Source organism: Rhipicephalus sanguineus, chromosome 9, assembly GCF_013339695.2.
Source record: "Rhipicephalus sanguineus isolate Rsan-2018 chromosome 9, BIME_Rsan_1.4, whole genome shotgun sequence".
NCBI lineage: Eukaryota > Metazoa > Arthropoda > Arachnida > Ixodida > Ixodidae > Rhipicephalus > Rhipicephalus sanguineus.
This window is the reverse complement of record NC_051184.2, coordinates 53,554,296-53,566,840: the sequence shown is the minus strand read 5'-3', so window position 1 is coordinate 53,566,840 and position 12,545 is coordinate 53,554,296. Positions and strand designations below refer to the sequence as shown.

At 43.9% G+C, this 12,545-nt stretch overlaps 1 protein-coding gene across 1 annotated transcript in view; it reads left to right on the top strand.

The window, feature by feature from the left end:
• Positions 1-10,140, top strand: part of LOC119405166 (thimet oligopeptidase-like) — a 37,719-nt gene extending 27,579 nt beyond the window's left edge. Inside the window, exons 14-16 of the mRNA XM_037671973.2 lie at positions 902-1,033; positions 4,906-5,022; positions 9,758-10,140. Coding sequence (XP_037527901.1) covers positions 902-1,033; positions 4,906-5,022; positions 9,758-9,847 — 339 coding nt within the window. The 3' untranslated portion in view covers positions 9,848-10,140. The remainder of the gene's footprint in view (positions 1-901; positions 1,034-4,905; positions 5,023-9,757) is intronic.
• The last annotated feature ends 2,405 nt before the right edge of the window (positions 10,141-12,545 follow it).

Below are 12,545 nucleotides of genomic sequence, written 5' to 3'. Positions count from 1 at the left end.
ATTTAGATTATTCGAAATGAACGAATAGCATGTTTGACCGCACATAACCCCCTGTAAAGGTGGTTTCACTGCAGCGTCTAGTTGCTGTACCGTGAAACAACCAATCCAGAGGAAATCTGCACTGCCGCGAAGCCACACTTCAAGGTTAAATGTACATATTTTTTAAAGTTTAAAAGCGTGTTATATGGGCTTATATGCGCTAAGCATAGTAATTTTTAAATTGTAACGTCCACTTATAACCCTACTGCTATTCAAATCTTGATACTATTCAAGGATGCTTCCACTTCACTTCAAACCAAAAAAGTGACATTCACTCATACCTAGCTCCAATTCTTAAAAACATTGTGCAAGGGTCATGACAAAAACGCTCATTTTTCATATTAAACGCTATATACTATTCGAACTATTCGTTTCGTAATTTTTCGACCAAATCACTATTCGCTTTGGATTCGCTTCGAACCTCAAATTCACTATTCGCCCATCCCTAAAAATGGTGCATAGAAATACTCATGTGACCAGCACACCTTCAAGCGCCTGTTTGTGTACACTCACATTTCTGTACTCTCGCCGACGCCGTTTTTTTTTGCAAATTATGCCGCCACCACTTCTGATATCCTTAACTCGTCGAAGCTTCGCTTAAAATGCAACATTGTTTGCATTCAATCACAATCCAATCGTTGAATTGTCGGACCAATTTTTCCATATTCCTTGTGTTTGTGCGCTTGCTTCATCACGCGGTTAGACCAACTCGCCCGGTTTAATTTGCTCCCGATGTCAGTGTTCCCTTTCTTCTGCATGGTCTGCGAAATTCCCTTGATGTTAAGATATGCTTTTGCATTGGCAGCCTTTGTGAATGCGTCCTGAACTGTTTTGTCTAACCGTGCGTTTCCCTCGATCCCAGGCGGAGACGGCCAGGCTGTACAATGACATCCAGGAAAGGATTCTCGGCTACAGGTCACAGGACGGGACTAACTTCGCAGCCAATTTCCTCCACCTGATGGAAGGCTATGACTCTCGCTACTACAGCTACTTGGTGCGTACGAGAAAGGGTCGATTCGTTCCGCAGCTGCGACTGCCGAGAAGCTTTAACCAGGTTTCTCAGCATCCTACACACATTTAGTTTCATTGTCGCATAAAGTCAGGGTTCTCCCCACGGTAGATGGCGGTGGAAATGCCGCCCATCGCTACGCTTCACCACCCACCGCTCTTGATAGACCGCCGATCATTCCGATATTTCTTTAAAATGCGCACCTGAGAAACCAATGAATAGCAACTGTGCACATACCATCGAGCCGTGCCTTCCGCTACGTGTTTATGTAAAAAGGAGTCTGAACAGGTGGCCTTGTGGTTTCAGAGATCACTAACTCTAGTGCCAGCACTAGAACACAAGCGCCCTTGCTTCCATTTTCTATGCGCGTCACAGACACCACATATGTGCGGCCAGAAATGAAATGTGGATGTACGTTGAAAACGGAAGCTTTGAAAACTTGAAATTCCTGACCTTAATATCTTGACCTCCACCCCCACTCTCAAGATCTCCACTCCTAAACAATTTCTGGGGAGAACCCTTCGTCTCAAAGATACCATCAAGTGTATTGTAACAAATCAGCGCTTCACACTGCAGAACTTTCATGCTTAAGCAGCTGAAATTTTAAGGCAGGAAAGGATGTCTATAGTCCGGGGCAAATCTCCGTCTTTCGACAAGGGGTGCACTTTATTGGTTTCTCAGAGTAATTAACTCAGAAGAAATAAGGTACTAATTACCATTTGCAAATGAATAGAAACAATTTGGAAGTGAAAGTTTTGATTGCCACTGCTGCTGTGTTTCTGGGAAATACGAAGTGGAGTTAAGGTCAGAAATGTTGTTACGACATTTCCAGTGCAACAAAACGATGAGGCAGTGCACGAACCAGTGCAATTACCGTATTTACTCGATTCTACCGCGCCCTCGATTGTAACGCGCACCCATTTTTCGTGAGAGAAAAGAACAAAAAAAGTCCGTAGGAGTCAAACTTCGCACATTCAGAAGAACATGTATTTGGGTTTTAAAGAACTAAAGTTTCAAAAAAGTAAAACACAAAGTCAAAAAGCGGGCCTTGCCGCTAAAACTGTCACCACTACGGCGGCGATACGAGTCGCGTAATGGATCAGTCCTCGTCGCTGTCGGACAACTCCTTGTCGCTGTCAACGCTCTTCGATTTCGGGAAACCGGCCCTGCTTTGGTCCACTGAAACCTTTTCGTGAAGCTTTGCTGTAAAAGATCTGCTTCTGTTTGCGCCAGTCTCGCACGCACGTTTCGGGAACTCCGAACTATATCCGAACGACCGCGATGCGGCCCGATTTCCGTCTGTCTCTTTGCACATGTAATAACTATTCTTTTAAATGCGGCATCGTGGTACATTCGTCGAGTATTTGGAGTCGGCACTTCCATGCCGTCGATGCGAACGCAGAACGGGATGACAATCTCCTCAGCACACGTACTACACGTACGAACTGAAAAAATGGCAGAAATCGTAGGAGGCAGGGTTGCCAGGTACTCGGAGAGCTACCCGCCAAATTTCGGCCCATTAATAGCCCAAAAGTAGCCAAACGTAATTAATAAAAAATAGCCCAAAATAGCCAAAGAGTAAATATGAAAAAGAAAGCTTCTATTTATTATTTTTGTACACAGATAGTTTAACATGAATAAAACAAAAAAATGAAGCAGTATTAAAAAAGAAATCAAGACCTTTTGTGGGGAGTTACCCATATGATATGCATGTCTCCAAGTGTGCTGCTCCATGCAAGATCGCGTATATGGTGCAGATAGTAGCAACAGAAAGGAAATGCCACTTTATTTGCTGGCATTTCTATTTTCTTGTTGCTTTATTAATTTGTTTTCTTTGAAGTGACGCCAGCCACAATGTGATGACTGTAGCCAAAGGAATGGAGAAACCAATGAAGTTACTTCGTGTGTGCTTTCATTGACACTTTGTATTTAAATCCACAATTTTATACGCCGTCAGAGGGAGCGACTCAGCAGCAACGCGAAACCCCGGCAAAAGAAGCTTCGCCTTCAAAGGAAGGGAATGAATTCATTATTACTGACTACCGTAACTGTATGGTGGAGGCTGCTGATACCTAAATAATGCAAAAGGCCAAGGAAAAGATAGTAGAAAGAGTGAAGGAAAGATAACTGTGTACGTGAACACTTGATCCACAACGAACTTGAGGCACAACAACCACTAAAGAGGAGAAAAGGCATCGGAAAACAAGCATTTCAAGTGAAGGCAGGTAGTAGCCCAAATGTAGCCAAATAGCCAACGACAAAAAATCCCGCCAAGTCCACAAAAAAGTAGCCCAATTTGGCTATTTATAGCCCAACCTGGCAACCCTGGTAGGAGGCGGCCATTTTGAAATGTCGATGGCAATACGATAACCGAGTTTCTTTTTTTTTTCGGTACTCGATTCTAACGCGCATGCGATTTTTGGACTCGTTTTTCCGGAAAAAAGGTGCGCGTTAGATTCGAGTAGATACGGTAGCTCACAGCTGCTGTTCATAGTGAAAGAAATGCAGAAAATTCCGGTAGGTTCAAAGTTCAGGAATCTTCATCTTAGATAAAGGTAGAAATTAAAGAATTCCGGTTTGCCAAAATTACTGTATTTACTCTATTGCAACGGCACATTTAAATGCGTAAGGATTTATACTATGCCTGCTCGATGAGAAAACTGTGCCGCCATCCGTACCTCTATCACATGGGATATGAAAAAATAAGTCCATAAAACAAAATGTATTTTCTTGGTGGTGCTGGGTTTGAACCCAGGCCCTCATGGTCTGAAGGTGTTTCCCACGCTTGCGGGATGTGAACCTATCTGAACCATATAAATGCCTTGCACCCACGGTACAAAGCACAATGTAGAAATAGAACACCTTCTAGAGGCTTCGCTATAAAGGCTTCTAAAGGTTTCGCTGAAGTATTTCATGGTGGTCGAATCAAAGCCCTGACTAGGACAATGTGTAGGCCAACATGGCTTTACATATTGTCCAAGCATGATTTTAGATGATTGTACAATCTTGTACAATTGGAAAAATTCCAACATGGCAAAAATTTGGTGCCAAATATGCATTTTGGTGGTCATGGGTTGTGCCTTCCATGGAGATAAAGAAGGATCAGGAGGTCTTGCTGAAAAACAACCGAATTTAAAAATAAATTTATCTGTGAGCTTGCATTTGCATCTTAATTGGGTTCTAATACTTGCCATGTTTGTTCTTACGTGTTATCATAGCACTCGGAACCGGTGATGTCAACAAAAGACTTTTAAAGCAGTGCCAGTGAATACACCTTAATGGATGCCTAACACATTTCACCGTGTCATCCTTGCGTTAGTTAAAATACCGCAGAGATTTTTCTAGAAATCAGTGGAGAGTAAAAAATTGCCGGAGTTGCCCTTAAGGGAAGACACTGGTCTTTTGAAAAAATATTTAATTTTTATTGTATATAAATGAAGTTTTCAACAAACCGTATTTTAGCCCACTAGAAGCACATATGCGATCCGTTTTTTCTTAACTGAAGTAGTTTTTGAGATAATTAATATACTATGAAAAATAAATTTGCCCCACATTCCTGCAATTTTAACATTGAATAATCCTATAAAAGTTTATATACAGGCATATTCTAGAACAGTCAGAGATTACAACTAGACCATCACTGTAATTGTAGCTCTATTCTTATAAAAGTTTGAGCCATGTCTAATGTGGTGGTAGGGAACCACAGAATATCTATCAGTTCAATGAATGAATGAATCAATCAATCAATCTCAGTGATGTGCTTGGGTTTTCTTAACATTCTCTTTTTTGCATGCATGTCTTCTGTCCAACTCCCACCTGTGCTCGTTGACATCAACTGCTGGCCCACCTACCAACAGTGGAGTGAAGTGTACAGCATGGACTTGTTCGACACACGTTTCAAGAAAGAGGGCATCCTGAACCCCAAGACCGGCATGGACTATCGGAAGCACATCCTCGAGCCTGGCTCAACCAAGGTGAGAAGAATGCCAGTCATAGCAGGTATTAATGAGAACTAACAGACAGTAATGCCAAGGAAAGTATAGGAGATGTTATATGTAATAATTGGGATATAAATGTGAAGAAAGTAAAGTGGACGAAAAGATAACTTGCCGCCGGCAGGGACCGAACCTGCGACCTTCGAATAACGCGTCCGATGCTCATAGCAGGCGGATTTCCCTCTAGGAACTTTGGTATCATGTAGGCTTCTGTGTAGGCACGGGCAAATATTCAAGCATTTTGAATATTCAAACGAATATTGCAGTATTTGAATTCACTTCGACACAAATTCAAAATTTCTGAAATTTCGAAGTATTTGAAACGAACGAGTAGACGTATATTTTACCGCATCTAACCCCCCCAAAAGGTGGTTTCACTGCATCGTGGGGCTGCTATGTCATGAAACCATCTCTCAAGGGGAAATTCATATTGCCGCGAAGTGACACTTCAAAGTTAAATGTATGTATTACTTGCACACAGATTCATTTAGCTTTTTTTTTTAAAGTTTAAATGCGTGTCGTACGACCTTACTATAAGAGCTAAGTATAGCAAATTTTAAAACTTACCGTATTTTACCGCTTATAACTCGCACCCGACTACTATTCAAATCCTGCTGCTATTCACAGTTGCTTCCGCTTCGCTTCAAAGCATAAAGGTGACATTTGCATAAGCCTAGTTCTAATTCTTAAATATATTGCAAGTCAGTTGGGTCATGATAAAAATGCAAATTTTTCTGTATAATATGTCGTATCTTTCATTTGAACTATTTGATTTGAAATTACTTGACCAAATAACTATTCACTTCGAAACCTCAAATTCGCTGCCTTTTTGGACACCCGCTGTAATGGCTAGTGTGCTGCACTGCCAAGCACAGGGGCGGGGGTTCAATCATGGCCGCTATGGTTGCACTCTGATGAGGGCAGTATGAAAATGCACCCATGTAAATAAATCTGTGCGCGCATTAAAGCACCCCCCCCCCCCCGGGTGGTTAAAATTAATCAGGAGTTACCCACTATGCCGTGTCTCAGAATCTTATCTTCGTTTTGGCACGTAGAACCCCAGAATTAAGTTCTTCTTATTCTTTTGAAATTTTTATTTGAAGAATTGGTGCACAACTAAGTATTACTTCATTGCTTTTTTTTTTTAGGAGGTGGAGATTTTCTGAAGCCAATGTCATGCTAAGTTTTAAAGATACTGATACTACAGTATTTGAAGGGACCAAGAAAATATGCACCATTAATAACAAGGGTTTCATTTACTGAGAAAGTTACCGACCAAATTAGAGGCAGTTGCTTCGTTTAAAGCAGCAATACCGTTTATGCGATTTCTGGCTGCTAAGATTCAACTGCATTTGAAAGCAAGATAAGGGAAATGCACAGTGTCGAAAATTTGACCGAGACTTGCAGTGTTAGGCAGGAAAAGTTGGGAAGCTCACATGCTCAGCGCATTTGGCAACACATAAATGTGCTTTGCACTGGGGGCCTAATAAAACATACTTCGCAAAGGAAAGGATGCATTCTAAGAATGTATGCAAAAATGTCAATGTGATAATTAAGGCCCCCCCTATTCCCCTAAGAGGGGGGGGGCGCAAAGTCAGCCCCACACATTGACATAATAGGGAGGGGGGCGCTGCGACACAGGGGGGGGGGCGCAATGTCAGCGCCATACATTGACACAATTGGAAGGAGGGGCACTGCGACAAACCTTCGCCCCCCCCTGAAGGAGGGGAACCTTGCACACGCCTATGCTTATCCCCCCCTCCCTCCCTAGTATTAAATTCTACCTGCCAGCCTCGTGAAGCAACAATTTGTAATGCCCATGGCTCAGATGGATAAACTTGATTTTAATGCAATGCATTATATGGGAAACAAATTTGAGTTTCAGAAGCAGTTAAAGCTGAAATTTGGACTAGTTTGTTTTGACTTGAATACATATTACAGCGGAAGAAAACAGGGACACAGAAAGATGCACACAGGACGACCACTGGATTACAACTGAAAATTTTACTCCCGACACGTGACACACAAAGTGATAAGAGAAGAAAACAAAACAAAAACATCTTAAACTGATTGTAGCGTCACCATTCTGTCATCAAGCTACACGTGCCAAGCTACGTGCTGCGCATGCCCCCTTGCAAGAAGCTAATCTCTTTTTATTGTGAGCACAATTAAGGGTACACTTACACACCTGTCTGTGTACATAGCATCACAAATCTCTCGTCCAATCTGGTCACGAACCCGTCCCAACACCCGAGTCGCAGCAAATGCTGGGGTGCACCCACACCGCTTACAATGGTCGGCCAAGTGGCCCCCCGTGGCAAGCAATGATATCGCTCCTCGATGCTCCCTAAGCCGGTCATTCAAGCAGCGCCCGTCTCTCCTACATAACACTTTCCGCAGGACAAAGGGATGCTGTAAACAACGCCTTCAACACAGGAAATGAACCTGGTAGAGTGTTTTTTTGAGCATCCTTGCCTTCTTATCTCATTCAAAGCTGGGCACGGCCACGTCAGCTTGTCCGTGGTTTTGCAGAGCACGTCAACACCGTGTTTCTTGCCCACACTTTTTTTCAAGCAATGCGTTAGCTGATGGATGTAGGGTACTCCTACTCACCGAGTACCATGTCGGCGTCGGTCTTTTGTGGAAGAATGAGTACCAGTTCTTGAAGTAACAGAGAGCTGAGCTAGTTGGTAAGTATTCATGTTAAAGAGACAGGTCGTGCAGACACGGTGTCTTGACTTCTCTCTTGTGTCCGTGTTCGCACGCCCTGTCTCTTTAACATGAATACCAGTTCTTACTTCCTTTAGAAGGCTTTCGACGACAGATGCCACCAGTTCACGAGGGAACCCCCCATTTGTAAAGTGGGACACTTGCGCTTGGACCCTATGCCGTCAAGACTTCGTGTCGGAGTAAAATTGACGTAAATTGTCAGAGTAAAATGTGTTGCCGTAAAATTTTCAGTTGAAGGTTTAGTAGTTGTCCTATGTGCATCTTTTTGTGTTTGTGTTTTGTTCCGCTATAAATATGTATTTGATTCAGAAGCAGATTGTGGTTAGCCATAAAGAGCCATTTTCAGACCTAAAATTTGAAAAAGAACACTAGTGATGATAAGTGATAAGTGATGATAAGATATAGAACTACAATTTATAACTATAATAAGGACACACATTTATTATAGATGAGGTGGCGCCCTCTGGGCACAGCGGCAGTGGACACAGTGTGGAGTGCGCTGCGGCTGTGAGTGGTTGTCAGGAGTTTAGGCTTAATAAACCTGACAATTTAAAGGGGTCATGAAGCACCCCTTGGGCTGATTGAAAAAACACATCCTGCGGAAAGCTGACACGGCTATGAACTGCTCTGCCAAATATTACAGTCGTGCGCGCTGCGTAATGGCCACAAGCGGAGCGCGAAGTTGCCGTTTCCCCAGGCACCCTCTTTTCAAACAGAGGCCGGTTCTCACTCTCGTCGGTGGGCGGGGCGTCTGTCCGCTGTACGTCGCAAGAGACATAGCATGCTTATTGGCCGATAGCCGACGTAAATCGAGAGCGGCGTTCGGATCAGATGCGCTTCTTGCCGCGGGGTGCCGCCACTTGCCGGCGCCGCACTCCTGAGTACACGGTAGCCGCACTCACGCAAGCGAATCACAGCGGGAGAGCGATCGCGTTTCATGACGCGCGCTGGCGTAACTTCTTTCCCCCATGCCATCCCTCCCTGTCTAGCTTCCAGTGCGCTCGTCGGCACGAGAAAAGAGAGAAAGCGCTGGGAGCGTGCGCCAAACCCCCGTAACTCCGCTGATTCTTGACGGATTCGAGAAATTTTTGCGGCAATCGATTCGGGAGGCAGTACACTCCGATACTGAGGCCATTAGATCATTACTTGGAAAAGTGGTTCATGACCCCTTTAAGACGCAATTATGCACTACATTAACTAATTCCGAAAAAAAAAGAAGTGTATGTGGTAGTTTGTAGGAAGCCAACCATATTTACTCACATGACACCAGCACTGACTATACTTGCAACCTCAGATAAGCTCCGCCCACAGAACTGCGGCACGCCCGCCTGCCCTCCACCTGTGAAAGAGAGTTGTGCTAGATAGTTTTCACTCAAACTGCAAGTATTTTTTTTCGGTTAATGTAGATACTACGCATATTAATAGTTAAAGGTTTGTCGTTACTACCTAAAATGTTACGTTTGGCTGAGCAGTGATTTCGGAATCCCTGACGAAATTTACCAGGACGTTCAAGTTTCCGACACAAACATGACACTGTGTGGGAACGTCAACTACCTGAAACACCCGAGAAGTGCTTGACGTCAAGAAAATGATTAAGCGTGATTGGATGGAGCATTTATGCAAATTCTCTCTGGGGTGTAGGAGACAACCCCTTGATCCGACATGGGGTCCAGGCAGGTATGTGTGGTCATGTGTAATTTTGTGCTCTATATCGCATGGGAGAAACAAATTTTGGAGGGGTCAGGGCCCGCTGTGCCACCCCCTGGCATATGTCACTTCTGCAATATGCACTGTACAAGTGTGTTGCCAGGGGGTGGCACACCAATGGGAGTTGACAATTTTTTCTTAGATTGCAACCGAGTATAATGTTGGTTAGTTATGGCTGACTGCTGTGTTGGCTATCCACTCTAAGAACTACGTCACAAAATAATACATGTACGGCATTACTTGGCCAACCATCAACTCGCATTTAACTCTTTCACAGGATGCTGACGAGCTGCTGAGGAACTTCCTGGGCCGGGAGCCAAGAATAGACGCCTTTTTCGTGAGCAAGGGTCTGGCACCTCCAAGCTGATGTCACTTCTAGGTTTCGTCAGGTCCTTTTCAAACACTTGCGTCCAGTGGTCTTTTTCCTATATAACTTTATAAAAGTTCAGACTGGACCCTCAACCTCATCAAAAGCTTCCAATAGATCTGTATTGTTTGGAGAAGAAAACCAAAGTGCTTTGTTCCTTCTTATGTGCCATGATGGTGTCACGTCCTTGACAGGCAATGCAAATCCATGAATTAACTGTGCCATGGCATCGAGATGTGCTTTTTTGTACTCGAATGTCTGGTCAAATAAAGGACTTTGGATGTTCTGTCGTACGTCTTGTGTCTGTAGCTTCCGCAATATGCACTGTACAAGTATGTTGAAGTGGGGCGCTCATTTTCGCAATAACATTCTCCAGAACTCGTAGAAACGATGTGGAAGGGAAAATAATCGAGCGTGTTTTTGCTAGAGATAGCCTTAAAAACGCAAACAGATGATGGAGCCTAGGAAACCATAAAGGCATTACTTGGAGTTGTTTTAATTAAAGTTCTCTCATTATGAGATAAGAGAAAGAAACCAAACAGAACAACAACTTGCAGCTGATAGGATATGCCCTCACCAAGATGGAGGAATAAGTGAGTGCAATCATAAGGGGGGCATGAAAGACAGCTGCTTTGGGCCTCAAAATCTTTATTAAGGGGCCCTGCAACACTTTTTCAGCATGATCAGAAAACACTGCCAATTGGTAGTCGAGGCTTTTGAGAAGACGCGAGCCAAACATTATAGTGCAGCACGCGGCCCGAAATTTACAATTAATTCTCAGTCGGCTAGAAATCGTTCCCTCTTCTCTCTACAAATGATGCCATAAACCCAAATGACCGCACCATAAACCCAAGGTCCATGGCCATTGGCTGATTTGAGCATCGTGAGCTGCACAGTTACTGCATCCGCTGCAAGATGCCACCACGTGCCCGCGCTTGCGATCACACTGAAAGTAAGCCACGCATTCTAAGAAAAAAAAGCGATCAAGGTCATTGTAACGGAGGCCGCATCGCAAGCAACATCACTCTCTCCTTTGTCTCCCAGGCTCAAGCTTGGTCCGTTCCTTGTAACCTATTTTATAATGTTAGTAAACAGTTCCGCAGCCATCACACGAGGAACAGTCAAGAAAAGAATATGACTTTTAAGGCTCGTTTGTTAGTAGACACAATATTAATGAGAACAGACAATAATAATAATATCTGGGGTTTAACGTCCCAAAACCACGATATGATTATGAGAGACGCCGTAGTGGAGGACTCTGGAAATTTCGACCACCTGGGGTTCTTTAACGTGCACTTAAATCTAAGTACACGGGCCTCAAACATTTTCGCCTCCATCGAAAATGCAGCCGCCGCGGCCGGGATTCGATCCCGCGCCCTTCGGGTCAGCAGTCGAGCGCCATAACCACTAGACCACCCTGGCGGGGCAATGAGAACAGACAGTAATGCCAAGGAAAGTATAGGGGGATGTTATTTGTTGTAATTAGGATAAAGTGTGAAGAAAGTAAAATGGACGAAAAGATAACTTGCCGCAGGCAGGGACCGAACCTGCGACCTTCGAATAACGTGTCCGATGCTCTACCACTGAGCTACGGCAGCAGTCATCCTCCCGTCCACTTTATGGGGTGTATAGGTGCATTTAAACCCAGGAGTGTTAGTCTGCACCAGTCGCAGTATATTTGAAAAAAAAGATTTTTGCAACTGAAAGTCTCCAAGACGACGCAGAGCTACCTTGCATTCGGCATGCCATGGGGAACGGACTGCTTCACAAGAGTGCCGTTCGGAAAAGCACCAGAGGTGTTCCAGGAAGTAATAAGCCAGCTACAAAAACATACAGACACTACACTATGTAGTGAGCAAATTTTACTATACTTTATGCTTTTACAATAACTTTACTTTTACTACAATGATACTTAACAATACTGAATACAGTGGCCAACCATACTATCGGCAGATGGCTACATACAACAGACAGCAGCGGCTGGGTGTGCTCAGCCACACAAGCTGCAGCAGGAAATGTACCCGCACGTAGATCTTGCCTCCTCTCTGCAGTCACTGCGTGCTTGGTAGTCATCACTCTCGTAAGCTTTCCCTCACTAAAGCAATGTTTGAAGAGATGGAAGAGAGATTGGAGACAGGTTGTGCGAGGAAGGCTGAATAACACTCCTACTGAGTGAACGGTATGGCATGCATGCATCACATATAAGTGCAGTGCTCCAGTGCTTTTGTTTCCAGCACTCTGGGCGTTCCTTGTCCTTTCCACACTGACATCCAGTAGCCATGTTTAATTGTCGTAACCTATGATGCGGCATGGGAACATCGTAGCATAGGTTTTTATAGAGCTGCGCACTTTACACATGATAGGCAGAGATGCCATTTCCTCAGCCTCTCCTCCTCTTTCAACTTCTGTGGAAGGCCAACTGATGTGGCAGACAAGGGTGTGCTCTCTTCAAGTCCGGAGTTCCAAATCTGCCTCGTAGACGTCGATATATAAGAACATCTGAAATTTTGGATGCTAAAAAGCTTCGGTGTCCGATTCTTATAGCGATAGCAATTATGTGGACAGTCTCGGCTGGTTTTCGCCTTCGCTGTCATGCACCGTATATGTATAAGTATGTATGCATATATATATATATATAAAAGTCCCAAAGAAAAATAATACAGAAAAATGCTTCCAAAGCGTGGAATCGAACCAGCGA